Source organism: Orycteropus afer, unplaced genomic scaffold (assembly GCF_000298275.1).
Source record: "Orycteropus afer afer isolate SDZICR_OR568_19922 unplaced genomic scaffold, OryAfe1.0 scaffold00145, whole genome shotgun sequence".
NCBI lineage: Eukaryota > Metazoa > Chordata > Mammalia > Tubulidentata > Orycteropodidae > Orycteropus > Orycteropus afer.
The window spans coordinates 2,973,736-2,988,097 of NW_006921732.1; the positions used below are offsets into that span (position 1 = coordinate 2,973,736).

The 14,362-nt window shown below is 38.8% G+C and overlaps 1 protein-coding gene across 1 annotated transcript in view; it reads left to right on the plus strand.

The window, feature by feature from the left end:
- The window catches only part of OSBPL9 (oxysterol binding protein like 9), a 296,123-nt gene that overhangs the window by 62,539 nt on the left and 219,222 nt on the right, over positions 1 to 14,362 (plus strand). The window contains exon 2 of the mRNA XM_007945882.2: positions 4,905 to 4,955. Coding sequence (XP_007944073.1) covers positions 4,905 to 4,955 — 51 coding nt within the window. The remainder of the gene's footprint in view (positions 1 to 4,904; positions 4,956 to 14,362) is intronic.

Genomic DNA, 14,362 nt, shown 5'->3' on the forward strand with positions numbered 1-14,362 from the left:
CAGGGGTCCAAGATTATCTTCTGTGTCTGTGTTAATTGGTTTCCCTTTTCTTTGTTGAAGAGGGTCTGTGCAATCCTTCTGCCTAGTCTGCCATCTTGCTCCGCCTCAGTTTTTCTTTTTTACATTTTGTTTCATGATATTGATTGCAATCCCCATAATGTAACTGCTCTTTTCCCATTAGGAAGAGAAGTTTTTATTACTTTCAGATCAGAGCAGTTAGTATAATTAGGAAAATAACAGGTCTAATCCTATGGTATATGAATATGTTTCTAGGACACTAGGGCTTTTTAACAGGAATAGTGAGAAGTCCTGGGGACTTTTATTTTTCCTACACTACTATGAAGAAAAAGGATGTTAAGTGGGTGATGGGGGTGGTAGGTAACCTAGTCTAGGGTTTAAGGCGAATCTTCCCTTTTTAGAGGACTGCAGAATGAATAGAAATTAGCCAGTTAAAGGAGTGAAGGTAGGATGAGTAAAGACACTTGAGGCAATGGAAGTCTTTAGGCAAAAAGGTGATTGGTGATTTAGGGAATTGAAGAGCCATATGTGCTTAGGCAGGTTTGCTCCAGACCAAGGTGTAGCTGGAGATCATTGTTGTTGTTATGTGCTGTTGAGTCAGACCTGACTCGGTGACCCCTCCTTGGGTTTCTGAGGTGGTGTCGCTGCAGAAGTAGATTGACCCACCTTCCTTCCGAGGAGATCATTGATAGCCAGGACTTTTTTTCCCTTTCCTTTCTGCTTTGCTCTCTGTGTAGACTTCATTCATTCCTTTTTCCACGTGGAAGACGTATGACTCCTGGCAGGTGTAACCTCACAGCTTCAAGAGCAGATAAGAAGGAGTTCTTTGCCTAGCCCAGTTGAAAAATGCCTGGGAAAGGATTCCATCTGCCTTGTGGAGCTGTGGGTACTGTGAATGGCCAGGTTTGTCATTTAACAAGTTGGAATTGACTTGATGACAATGGGTATTTTTTAAAAAGTTTAACACTCACTGTACCTGGGATATTCAATCACATCAGCTTCCCTTTTGTCCCACGTTAAAACTGAATGATGGGGGAGAAAATGAAGGAGAAGGCCCTGTGTCATTGTAAAAAAGGATTCCAGGCTAGTAAAGCACAGATATGGTTCAGGAAAATGATTTGCAGGGTAGCCATTTCCAAATTGCTCCTGCTGCTACATTTTGCATGCGTAGCTTTGGGTAATTTACTTGATATCCTTAGTGCCACTTTCATTTATAATATGTGAATAATTCTTAGCATAAAAGGTTTTGTGAAGTTTACTCTTTCTAAAGTGCCTATTACATTGATCAGTGAGTCTGCTGCCGCAGCAGTTGCTATTATTATTAATGTCACTATCATCCTTTTTCCCACATCCTCATATCTAAGTGTTGTTTATCTAAAATACATCTTTGAGATTGTTATCCTTCCTTGTAAAGCTTCAGTAGCTCTCCACCAACTGTAAAGTTGAATTTCTTTAATACTCAGTAGTTCTTTTTCTGACCCTTCAGGAGCTGGTCGTCATTTCCCTCTTTCAGCCTCATCTTTCTGCACTCTGTATTCTAGCCTAGTAAATGTCTCCTGTGAATACTTCATGTATAAAGTTTTCTGTATCTGTGTTTTTGCTGGTGCTGTTCCCTTGCCTTGGAATGCCTTCTTTTTCTAGCCTTTCCCTCATCTTATCAGAACCTTTTACTTTTTTTTTTTAAGTCTTAGCTTAAAATGTGAAATCTGGCCACCTCAGTGTTGGCATCCCTGATTTTTTCCTTGGAAAGGAACCTTCTGTATTCTATAGCACTTTCTGTATTCTATAGCACTTTGTGCCTCTGTTCATGTAATATTTATTTTTGCACCATATTACACTTGTTTAAATGCTGGTCTTTATTATGTTGTTGTTTTTTCACATTTTGCAAGAGCCTAGAGGCCAATTACTTTTCAGAATGTCCGTACATTCTGGATTTGTGTGATGATTTCCTAGTTATATTTGTTTTAATTATTTTCAGCTATCTCTTTAAGTGTTTTCTAACTCATTACTTCACTAGTGGTACCATCATTGAGTGTGTCTTGCCCTTACTCTATTTACTATAATTTTCTTTTAAAAATTGTATTGTGGTGGAAGAGGATAAAGGATGAACTTACTGGTTCTTACCTTGTTTGAGTTGACTTTACATTCTAATCTTCATTGGGTATTTTCAAACCTAATTATTAATTTTGTGTATTTCCTTGATACTTTTGGAGAGAAGTTAATAAAAAAAAAACAAAAAACCAAACACGCTGCAGTCGAGTCTGACCCGACTCAGTGACCCTTCCTTGGGTTTCCAAGATGATATCACTACAGAAGTATATTGTCCAGCCTTCCTTGTGAGGAGTGGCTGGTAAGTTTGAACTGCCAGCCTTCTGGTTAGCAGTCAAATGCCTTAGGCACTACACCATCAGAGCTCCCGGAAAGAAGTTAAGTAGACGGTATATTATAAAGCTGCCACTCATTTGTTTGTTGTACTGTGGTGTCTGTCTTGCATATTGCTATGATTTTAGAAGCTATGCCACCAGTGTTTCAAATACCAACATGGTGGACAGGTTTCAATAAGAGTTTCCAGACTAAGACAGGTTAGAAAGAAGGACCCAATGATCTACTTCTAAAAAAGAAAAAAAATTGACCAGTGAAAACTTTATAACTGAAGGGCGAGGCAGTATCACTGCAGAAGTATATTGCCCAACTGCGATATAGTAAATTACCTGGTGTGGCTTTTCTAGCCCTAAGTCTTTGTAAACTCCCTGGTGAAATTTGCCATGAGCAACTGAATAGTTCCTAATTGTTAAAGTTATCTACCTGGGGTGTTTCTGTTGGGAGCAGCACAAAGTAGTTTTCTGGGAAGTTCGCTCTCTCTCAGTTGTATAGAATTCTGATGTTGGGATTGGTTAGTTTGCCATTCTGCCATTCTTAAAGTGAGCCCTCCTAGAGGCAGAGGGGGGACAATCTCTCACTGCCATCTGGGAGACGCGAGAGACATGCATTGCTGAGAGAGACATGAAAGACACACATTGCTGAAAGAGAGACTGAGAGACATGCACTACTGGGAGAGAGATACTGAGAGACACGCACTGCTGGGAGAGAGACTGAGAGAGACTGTCGGTTGAGAGACAGCGGGCTGAGAGAGTCTGAGCGTATTCCTGAACTTGAATTGTAGCTTGTTGCTTCCCTAATAAATCCTATAATCTGTGAGTTCTGTGTGGCCACTGCAGCTAATTATTGTACCCAGAAGAGAGGTGGTGGGTGCTGCGGGAGGAATGGTTGGTGAAAGGGCTGGAGGGAAGCAGCATATCTGGCCTTGCAGAGCTAGGCCTTGGGCTACTGATAGTGATTCTGTCTTCCTCTTGTGGGGCTAGAGAAAGTCAGAAGATGCTTCCTCCTTGCCACTTTGGCCCCAGCCTTCCTTCTGAGGAGTGGCTGGTGGGTTTGAACCGCCATCCTTCTGGTTAGCAGTCATATATGCCTTAGGCACTATGCCACCAGTTGTTGTTGTTGTTATGTGCCGTTGAGTTGGACCCGACTCATAGCGACCCCTCCTTGGGTTTCTGAGGCAGTATCACTACAGAAATAGATTACCCAACCTTCCTTCCGAGGAGTGGCTGGTGGGTTTGAACTGCCAACCTTCTGGTTAGCAGTCAAGTGCCTTGGGCACTATGCCACCAGAGCTCCTATTAAATGCTTAGGAAATATTTTTTTCAAACTGTGTTTTTCTCAAACATTTTTGACTCTGTTCAGAATTGACAATTTTTTTCCCTCTAAAATGTATGGGTTTTACATCTTATTTTTATAAGTAGACTAAAAAGAATTACAGGAATTCAGAGAAATAATTTCTGCACATGAATTTCTGTGGTTCAAGACTTTGTTGATCACCAATTATTTAAAGTGGAAAAATTTTTCTTTAAACTGTAATCCTATGATATTGGCTTATTTTGCTTCTTTCTCCTGGAGATGAAGTACAGAATAATACCAGTTATCAAAATATTACATCATCTTTAAATTTTGATTGTTGAAGTTTGAATATCAACATAGTCCTTAATGTGAAAAACATAGGCTTTACTGGGCTTAGTCTAGTAAGGGAGACACACAGGTAAGCAGTGTTTTATCAGTAAATAATTTTTGAGCATTTAAATAAATAAATAAAATAATTTGAGTGTGTGCAGACACTGTTCTGAGGCATGTCAAAGATAAATCAGATACCATTCCTATCCCCCAAGGAACATCCAGTCTTGTGGGTGAGTCAGACAAGTAAGCCATCTATCATAGGACACAGTTGTGCATGCCCTGCAGAGGGTCACATGGGAGACTTAGGGAGTCCAGGCATAAGAGTCCAAATCACGTGGAGGGAAGACGCCTGATTAGTAACAGCAAAGCAGAAAATCAGAGTCAAGGGTATTCTATGCTGGGGAACGTTGGTGGGAAGTTGAGGAGATGAAAAATCTTATGACACATTTAGGGGAATTGCAAGGAGTTACACAGCTAAAGCACTGTTTCTCAAAGTGTGGTCCTTTGTTAAAATCATCTGATTCCTAAACCCCTCAAATAATTCTGGGCCTTCCAGGTGACTTCTAAACTTCTAAAATTTGAGAAACACTGGGTTAGCGTTAAGGGGCATAAAAGAATAATGAAAATTATAGTGTGATATATTTGACATTAAAAGTGTATATTAAGTTTATAATGGTTTTTTAAATAAAATATGAAACATTTCATTTAAAACCTATTAGTTTCTCTATTCTAAGTGTTTTTTTTAGAGGGCTAAAAGTTGGAGAGAGAGGAGGGATATTGCTGTAAATCTTATCTCTTTATCCCCAGATGATTCTAAAAACAATTTATCAGTCTGTTAGTCTCTTTTTCTCTGATTTTTTTTTTTTTCTTTTTTTCAGTCCAAGGACAAAATGATGAGAGGCTCACGCAGAGGATGTGTTAGACTCAGAGTAAGTATTAATTTCTATGAAAACCAATTTGTATAGAAAGAAAAAAATAATATTTTGATGAAATCATGGAAGTGTAGCATCCTTACTATGCTGGGGCAGACAACTAAGGCTCATAAAAGAGACATGATTTCCCTAAGGTAACTGCTAGTTAGTGCCAGAACTCAGTTCTTTTAGCCCATGATTTACTATTATATCATGACTTAATGCAAGTAACTGATTTTCAAGTTCACAGCCAGAAACAGAGGCTGGGGGTTAAATGAGTTGTAGTGTTGATGGTAAACATGAGGTAAAAAACCTCTGGAAATTCTTAGTTTTAGCTATTTTGTTCATCCTTTTCAGCACTTTTTAATGATAATCTATTTAGCAGTATTTCCCATAGAAGGGGAGCTCTGGTGGCATAGTGCCTAAGGCATTTGACTGCTAACCAGCAGGCTGGTGGTTCAAACCCACCAGCCACTCCTTGGAAGGAAGGTTGGGCAATCTACTTCCATAGTGTTACTGCCTTGGAAACCCAAGGAGGGGTTGCTATGAGTCGGATCTGACTCCATGGCAGTGAGTTTGGTTTGGTTTGATTTCCCATAGAAGTGTAATGTGAGCCACATATGTAATTTATAATTTCCTAGTAGTCACATTAAAGAAAGGAAAAAGAACAGGTGAAGTTAAATTTAATGATACTTTGTTTAGTTCAATATATCCAAAATATTATTTTAACATGTAATCAGTACACCCTGTCCTCACTTATTGGCATGGTTAGGTTCCAAAAACTAGATTGTCATGCAAAATGGGTGTTACAAAAAATGAAGGATGATTACATCAGATCACAAAAAGAAGGATGACTACATCATTACCTAACTGCCAAACCACTGAGGATCAGGGCCCAGCTAAGTTTACACATAACCTTAAGCATCACAGCCAGTGTTGTTCTCACCTCACACCTCGGCATTTGTTACTGCCAGACTTTTGTCATTAATGTGCAAAATAGTCGAATAATAGATTTTTTTTTTTACTATTGTCATAAATGTGTAATATTGGATAAAGAGATATTGATAAGGGAGAACAGTGTATACCAAATTATTAATAAGATTTGTTTTTTTCTTTTTCTCATACTAAGTCTTTAAAATCCAGGGTTTATTTTACCCTTACAGCATTCTCGCTTCAGCCTAGCTGGATTTTAGGTGCTCAATAGCCATGTGGCCTATAGCTTCATTCTCATTTCATTGCTTATTAAACACTTTCCATGACTGTCCAAATAGCTAAAGGTAGAAGAGGATGCCTGGCTGGGGATATTGTTTCTAGTACTCCATTGAAGATGTGAATATATTTGGTAAATGTATCATTGCCTTTATTAGCAGTCTCCGATAGAATTGGAAAAATAACTCTGAGAAGGAAAACAAATTATGCTGGAAAAATTCTGGCATGAAGATAGGAGTGACTGATTGATTTGCTGGATAGAAATGAGGTCTGTTTTGAGCAGATGGTTGGCTATATGTGATGGTGTAAAGATTTTTGAAAACTCAACTTATTTATTCTCCTCTGTACCATTCATTGCTTTATTCTTTTGGTTTCTCTTTGTCTGCTTGTTCTAATTGCTTTTCTAAGCACTTGCTATGGACTCCAGTCACCAATCACTCTGGTATTAACTGCTTTTTTGGCTTGAGTCCAGCTCAGTAGTTAGACTTTGGCAGAGCTATGTTGAGACAGATCTTCAGTTGAATTCAAGCTGGATTTGGGCCACTGTCTCATTGTTGCATTTAACTCACTGGGTTTTTTTTTTTTTTTTTTTTTTGCTTTTAAATATAGCTTAATTAATTATTAACCCTTGTAACTACCACTCAGGTTAAGAAGTGGAATTTTGCCAGCCTCTCCTAAAGTCTCTCCAGTTGCCCCATTCAAATTATAGCCCTCTCCTTCCTCAAGTAACTGCTATTTTGATGGTTATGGTAATCACTTTTTGCAGTTTTTTTTTTAAATAATTTTATCACCAAAGTGTGCATCCCTAAATTCTATCATTTTATCTTGCCCCCCCTTTTTTAAAAAAAAATTTATTGTTTGCTGATTTTTAAAACCTGGTGTCTTTTCTTTACAATTTGCCTGAGGAATACAGACCCTTTGGCATGTAGGAATTTGCCATCGTCTGGATTTTAGTGTTTACGTTTTCACAGTACAATTCAGCACATTCCTCTGTCCTCTGTTTTTCTTGCAGCTGGATCCAAAGGCTGAATCCGAGTAAGGTTTGATCCCTTTGACAGCACTCTAGAAGGCACATAGTGTCTGATTTTTAATCCTTAATACTTAATTTGTTGTTAGTGCCATCCAGTTGATTTAGACTCATAGCAGCCCCATGTGGTAGAGTAGAACTGGCCCATAGGAGATATATTTTTTTTCCTAAATTGTATTTATGTTGTTGAGAATATACATAGCAAAACATACATTAGCTCAACAGTTTCCACATGTACAATTTAGTGACATTGATTACATTCTTCAAGTTGTGCACCCATTCTCATTTTCCTTTTCTGAGTTATTCCTCTGCCATTAACATAAACTCACTGTCCTCTAAGTTTCCTGTCTAATCCTTTGAATTGCTGTTACCAGTTTGATCACGTATAGATTGTTCTTAAAGAGCATAATGTTCAAGGTACACCTTTTTTTTACTAGTTAAGCTAAACTGTTGTTCAGTTTTAAGATGACTTCAGGGTATATTTTTGGATTAAGGTTTAAAGTTTATCTCAGGACAGTAGTTTCAGAAGTTCATACACCCTCCATAGCCCCAGAAAGTCTAGAGTCCATGATAATTTGAAATTCTATTTTGCGTTTTCCTCCTTTTGATCAGGATTCTTCTGTGGAATCCTTGACTCAAATGTTCAGTAGTGGTAGCCAGGCACCATCCAGTTACAGTCTTGTGCAAAGGAGGCAGTTGTTCATGGAGGCAGTTAGCCATATGTTCCATATCCTACTGTTCCTGATTCCTTCTTCCTCTGTTGTTCCAGCCATAGGATATTTTTTTACAGAACCAGATCACCAGGTCTTTCTTCCATGGAGCCACTGCATGGGTTTAGGCTACCAACCTTTTGATTAGCAGCCGTACACTTGAGCCTTAGGCCACCAGGGCTTCTTTTACCTAATTCATTGGGGATTGCAAAATATTCTATCTTTATTATTATTATTAGAAATAATTTTATAAGGACAGCTTCCTTTCATCTGTTATTTGGTTACCCTATGGTGCAGTTCAAATAGGCAGGATGAATGCTTGATTCTTTCCTTTTACTTACCCAATTTTCAAGATAATGAATTGACTTAAGACTCATTTATTATCTCATAGTTGTGTAGGTCAGAAGTCTGGGTTTTGCAAGGTTGAAATCAAGTTGTTGGTTGTGCTGGGCTCTTATCTTGAGGCTCCAAGGAAGAATCTGCGTCAAGTTCATTCAGGTTGTTGGCAGAGTTCAGTTTCTTGCAGCCCCCATTTCTGATGTCTCCAGTTCCTTTCTGGTTGTTAGCTGGGAGCTGCTCTTAGCTTCTAGATGTACATATTCCTGTCATGTGGTCCCTTTCCTCTTCTTGAAGTAAGACTTTAATTAATTGAATATTTCTAGTGCTTTCAGTAAGGAGCACCAATGGCACAGTAGTTAAACTCTTGGCTGCTAAGTGAAAGTTTGATGGTGTCAACCCACCAGTTTTCCCTCAGTATCTAAGGGAGAAAGAGGAGAGAGTCAGTTCTTGTAAAGATTTACAACCTTGGGTAACCTATGGGGCAGTTCTACTCTGTCCTGTAGGGTTGCTGTGAGTTGGAATCGCCTGGATGGCACATGGTAACAATAGTCTTCAGTCTCTGACTTCCTTTTCTGCTACCAACTGGAGAAAACTCTGCTTGTAAAATAAAATGTTTCATGTGATTAGATTAGGTCAGGCCTCCAGTATCTTCTTTTTGCCATATAATGTAACATAATCACTTTAGTGATTGAGATTATACAGGGGTGTGCACCATTGCATATCATTCTTAGAATTCTGCCTACCACACAGTATACCAGAGGAACCAGATACCTGTATCCCATTTTTTACTCTTTGCTTTATTGACTGGAAGAGGCAGGCTGTCTATAAGCTGCCTGAGCTTGCATTTTCTGTTGTTTAAAGTAGAGATTATAATACTTTTCTTATAAAATATTGTGAAGATTAGATACTTGGCACATGGATGATACCTAATAGTAATAGTAATAGTAGTTGCAGTAGTACTAGTAGTGTGTTTGAAGAAGTTTTGGGGTATTTCATAAAAGCTGGATAACTGTTTGGCTCCCTGCTTAAGAAACACCTAGAGAGTTTGTTAAAAATACAAGTGCCCAATTCCTACCTTTTAGGCATACTGTTTTAAGGTAGGGTTCTGGAACCTTTGTTTTTAAACATGTTCTCCAGGTGACTGTTATGCAGCCAAATTTGAGAACCACTGGTGTCAGTAGAAAGAATCAAAGAGATCTGGAGCTAAATCTCACTCAGCTTTGCCCCTTGCGGACTGTGACACTGGGCAAATTTCTTAACTTCTATGAAGATAATATTATATAACATTGCATAATTGTTGCAAGGCTTAGCAATTATGTGCATAAAGGGTCTGCACAAAGTATACAGTCAGTCAGTGGTACACATCCATCAACAGTATATATCCATCACTGCTGTGGATGACAGTGATGATAGTAGTGATGTTAAGTAATGCATCTGTCATCTAGACTCCAAATATGCTTTATGGACTATCATTGACTGCACCACAGAGCTCCCTGTGTCCCCTCATCCAGCCCGTCCTCTAGTCATGCTATACTTCTTCCTCTTTTCTCACTGTGTTTCTTTATTCCTCATTCCTTCTGACATATTCTTTCTCTGTCAGGTATGTTCTGTGTTCTGTATTGATGAGCTCATCTTTTAAATGTAACTTCTTCTGTGAAGCCTTCCTGATCCATACCATTCTAACAGTTAGATCCTCCCCCATCTACCTTTTCCTAACATTTATGTTTTGGCCATGAAAGTACTTATTACATGGTGCTGTATAGTAACTTGTGCTGCTTTCCCCACTCAATAGTGAGTTCTCAACCACTGTCATAAGTGCCTGGCCCATCACAGGTACTGCAAAAATGCTTAGTGTTGATTTTGCATATTTATAAAAATAATGCCTAAATGTTGGGGAATTTGACTTACTGTTGTTTATGTACAAAAGAGCTATGGGATTTGTTTATCGTAAACATATCATGAACAAGTGGTATGATATGTTTTCTAAAAAAACAAACAAAACACCCAGTGGTTTAAGCCGTGTGAAAGGAGAATGGAGAATGGAGCCAGGAATTACTGAGGAAACTCTGTGGATCAGGCACTGTGCTTCATGACTTTCACATTTATTCCCATGGTAACCCTGTCGGGCAAATGGTGTTACTTAACTTTATAGATGTAGGGATTAAGACTCAAGCTATTTTTAGCAAGCTTTCAAGGTCCCATGGTAAATGGTGAATCTGGGATTGCATTTGGGTCTGTCTCATTACAAAACACTGTTCTTAATGTTACCAAGCTTCCATTCCTCTTGATTAGATAAAGCTAATGCAGACAACTTATAACAAAACCATAAACCAAACCAAACTCACAGTGGTCTAGTTAGATCCGACTCATAGCAACTCCTCCTTGGGTTTCCGAGGCAGTATCTCTATGGAAGCAGATTGCCCAGTCTTCCTTCTGAGGAGCGGCCGGTGGGTCTGAACTGCCAGCCTGCTGGTTAGCAGTCAAATGCCTTAGGCACTAGGCTGCCAGAGGTCCTAACTTACTATAAGACATTCTAAAAACAGTGAAAAGACCAGGAGTGAAAAAGAACCATTTCATTCCCACTTTCTTTGTCTGTGCTGCTTGCAAAATGTTGGCCACTAGATGGTGATATTGCCTTGAAGGAAAGTTGAAATGGGTACACCAAAAATCCCACTGCCGTGGAGTTGATTCCAACTCATAGTGAGGCTATAAGGAAGGGTAGAACTGCCCCGTAGAGTGTCCAACGCTATAGATCTTTGCAGAAGGAGACTCTCATCTTTCTCCCGCAGAGCAGCTGGTGGGTTCAAACTGCCAACCTTTTGGTTATCAGCCCAATGCTTTAACCACAGAGCCACCAGAGTTCCTTGGTTGAATCAGAGTCTGATACTCCTTCTCCTATTCCTTCTCCCCTCCCCCATAGATACTAGCCAGATTAAAAATATTAACATTTTCAAGTAGTGTCTGCAAAATGGAGAAGTGGCAACATTAGAGAGGCAGTTTGGGATAGCATAAACATAAAATTCAAATCTGACTTCTGGCAGCTTACTTGATTTGTGGATTTAGGCTATTCATCCATCAACTTATCTAGTTTCCTCATCTGTGGAATGGCATTATGCTATCTACTGCTAGAATTGTGATTATCAAGTTAATAGATTAAAAAGTACCCAAGCCCAGTGTTTGGGACTTAGGTTCTTAATTCTTAATTGTTTTAATTAATAACTACCATTAATAAAGAAGACTGGGCAATATACTTCTGTAGAAATACCGCTTTGGAAACCCAAGGAGGGGTCGCTATGAGTCAGAATTAACTCGATGGCAATGAGTTTGTTTTTGGTTTTATTAACAAAGAAAAGGAGTTCTGGTGGTGTCATGGTTCAGGCATTTGGCTGCTAACCAAAAGGTAGGTGGTTCGAAACAACGAGCTGCTCCATGGAAGAAGTATGAAGCAGTCTGTTTCATACTTCATAAAGATTTACAGCCTTGGAAACCCAATAGGAGTCACTATAGTTAGAATTGAATGTATGACAATGAGCTTGGTTTGATTTATTAATAAAGAAGAGAGCTGTGGTGATGCAGTGGTTAGAGCATGCGACTGGTAACCAAAATTTCAGTAGTTTGAACCTGCTAGCCTTTTTGTGGGAGAAAGATGAGATATTCTGCTTCGGTAAAGATTTACAGTCTTGGAAGTCCTATGGGCAGTTCTGCCCTGATCTATAGGGTCAGGAGTTGGAATTGACATGATGCCAGTTTTTTTTTTTTTTGGTTTAATAAATAAAGTTGAATCTCAAGTTCTGAACTACTTTAAAGGGCCTTAAGCATCAGCAAACTAAGTTAATTATATTCAACAAAGGTGTATTTTTTTTAAAATTTAAATTTTAAAATTAGGCTAAAATATATGCAGCCTTCATTTTATTGCACTTCATAGATAATGTGTTTTTTGCAGATTGTAGATTTGTGGCAGCCCTGCATCGATCAAGTCAATTGGTATAATTTTGTAATAGTATACGCTTCCTTCATGTCTCTGTGTCTTATTTTGGTAATTCTCACAATATTTCAGACTTTCCCATAATGCTTTTATACACTTAATGGACTACAGTATACTGTAAACATAACTTTTATATGCACTGGGAACCCAAAAATTTGTGTGAGTTGCTGTATTGTGTTATTTGCTTCATTGCGGTAGTCTGGAATCCCATAGTTTCTCTGATGTGTGTGTGTTTGTGTGTGTGTGTGTGTTTATGTTGTTGTTGTTAGGTGCTGTCAAGTTGGCTTTGACTCATAGCGACCCTGTGTACAGCAGAATGAAACACTGCCCAGTCCTGTGCCAGCCTCACAATCCTTGCTATACCTGAGCCCTTTGATGCAGTCACTGTGTCAGTCCATCTCTTTGAGGGCCTTCCCCTTTTTTGATTGACCTCCACTTTGCCAAGCATGATATCCTTCTCCAGGGAACGTCCCCTTCTGACAACATGACCAAAGTGTAGGTGAGACAAAGTCTGGCCATTCTCACTTCCAAGGAGGTTTCCAGCTGCACTTCTTCCTGGACAGATGTTAGTTTTTCTGGCAGTCTATGGTACTTTCAGTATTCTTTGCCACCACCACCACAACTCAAAAGTATCAACTCTTCTTGGTATTCCTTATTAATTGTCCAGCTTTGAGGTGATTGAAAATACCATGGCTTAGGTTAGGCACACCTTTGTCTTCAGAAAGACATCTTTGCTCTTTAGCACTTTAAAGAGGTCTTTTGCAGCAGATTTGCCCAGCGCAATATGTCATCCGATTTCTTGACTGCTACTTCCGTTGGTGTTGATTATGGAACCAAGTAACGTGAAATCTATTATGATGCTAATTGGTCCAATTGTGAGCTTTTCATTTTCTTATGTTGAGGTGTAATACATACTTCAGTCTTTAATCTTCATCAATAAGTGCTTCAGGTCATTTTCACTTTCAGCAGGCAAAGTTGTGTCATCTGCACATCGCAGGTTGTTCATGAGTCTTCCTCCAATCCTGATGCCACGTTCTTCTTCATATAGTCCAGCTTCTCAGATTATTTGTTCCGCATATAGATTGAATAAATATGGTGAAAGAATACAACCCTGACTCACTCCCTTCCTGATTTTAAACCATGCAGTGTCCTCTTGTTCTCTGTTCGAATGACAGTCTCCTGTTCTATGTACAGGTTCCTCATGAGCACAATTAAGTGTTCTGGAATTCCCATACTTCTCAATGTTATCCATAATTTGTTGTGATCCACACAATAGAATGCTTTTGCATAGTCAATAAAACACAAGTAAACATCTCTCTGGTATTCTTTACTTTCAGCCAAGATCCATCTGACATCAGCAATGATATCCCTTGTTCCATGTCCTTTTCTGAATCCAGCTTGCATTTCTGGAAGTTCCCTGTCAATATACAGCTGTAACAGTTTTTGAATTATTTTCAGCAAGATTTTACCTGCATGTGATATTAATGATTTTTTTAAATAATTTCCACATTATGTGGGATCACCTTTCTTTGGAATGGATACAAATACCAATGTATGGATCTCTTCCAGTCAGTTGGACATGTAGCTCTCTTCCACATATCATGGCATAGACGAGTAAGTGCCTTCAGTACAGCATCGGTTTGTTGAAATCTCTCAATGGGAAGTTTGTCAATTCCTGGAGCCTAGTTCTTCATCAGTTCTGTCAGTGCAGCTTCCATGTCTTCCTTCATTACCGTTGGCTCTTGATCATAAGCCACCTCCTGAAATGGATGAACATTGATTAATTCTTTTTGGTACATTGACTGTGTATTCCTTCCATCTTCTTTTGATGTTTCCTGCATCATTCATTATGTTGCCCATAGAATCTTTCAATATTGCAACTCGAGGCTTGAATTTTTTCTTCAGTTCTTGCAGCTTGAGAAATGCTGAGTGTATTCTTCCATTTTGTTTTTCTAACTCCAGGTCTTTGCACATTTCATTATAATACTTGACTTTGTCTTCTCATGCTGCTCTTTGAAATCTTCTGTTCAACTCTTTTATCTTGTCATTTCTTCCATTTTCTTTAACTACTCTGCCTTCAAGAGCGAGTTTCAGAGTGTCCTTTGACATGCATTTTGTTCTTTTTTTCCTTTCCTGTCTTTTTTTTTTTTTTTTT